The sequence below is a fragment of the Monoraphidium neglectum genome (assembly GCF_000611645.1).
Source record: "Monoraphidium neglectum strain SAG 48.87 unplaced genomic scaffold scaffold00442, whole genome shotgun sequence".
Taxonomy (NCBI): domain Eukaryota; kingdom Viridiplantae; phylum Chlorophyta; class Chlorophyceae; order Sphaeropleales; family Selenastraceae; genus Monoraphidium; species Monoraphidium neglectum.
This window is the reverse complement of record NW_014013186.1, coordinates 1149-1718: the sequence shown is the minus strand read 5'-3', so window position 1 is coordinate 1718 and position 570 is coordinate 1149. Positions and strand designations below refer to the sequence as shown.

Here is a 570-nt window from a genome sequence, read left to right as displayed (position 1 = left end):
CCTTACCAGCTGCAGCCGGCCCCGTGGCGGGCGCGGCAGCCGCCCCCGGCGCCGCCTGCCGCGCGCTGCCGGCGCCCGCCGCCTCGGCCTGCTGCCGCGCCAGCCGCTCGTACTTCTGCGCAGGTTGACAGTGGGTGCGGGAACGGCGGGGGCGTGATCTAGGCGTTCAGAGGGATGCTGTGAAGATGCTCTCGGTCAACTGTCGGCCTCGAGGGGTGTGCGCGACCCCTCATTACCGCGCACACGTCAACAACCCCCGCGCTCCGTAATGAGTGAAGGTTTCCGCACGCAAACGAGGTGTTCGCGCCCCTCCGCACCTTGCACTTGTTTGTGAGGTAGTCGACCTCGTACTCGAGGGACCTCACGTCCTTGAGGGTGTCAAACGCGGAGGGGTCGCGCCCCGCGGCCGCCACGTCCTGGCGCAGCCGGTACACCAGGGCCTGCGGCGGCGGTTGGGAGGCGGTTACGCTTGAATGTTTGTGCGTGTACGTGTATGTACCGTATATGCGTGCACGCACATGTGTGTGTGTGTGTGTGTGTGTGTGTGTGTTTAGGGGGGGGGATTGAGGG

At 66.7% G+C, this 570-nt stretch overlaps 1 protein-coding gene across 1 annotated transcript in view; it reads right to left on the bottom strand.

Moving 5' to 3' along the window:
- The window catches only part of MNEG_3500 (hypothetical protein), a gene marked incomplete at both ends in the record, with an annotated part of 2105 nt that overhangs the window by 579 nt on the left and 956 nt on the right, over positions 1 to 570 (bottom strand). Inside the window, 2 exons of the mRNA XM_014048018.1 lie at positions 7 to 115; positions 318 to 440. Coding sequence (XP_013903472.1) covers positions 7 to 115; positions 318 to 440 — 232 coding nt within the window. The remainder of the gene's footprint in view (positions 1 to 6; positions 116 to 317; positions 441 to 570) is intronic.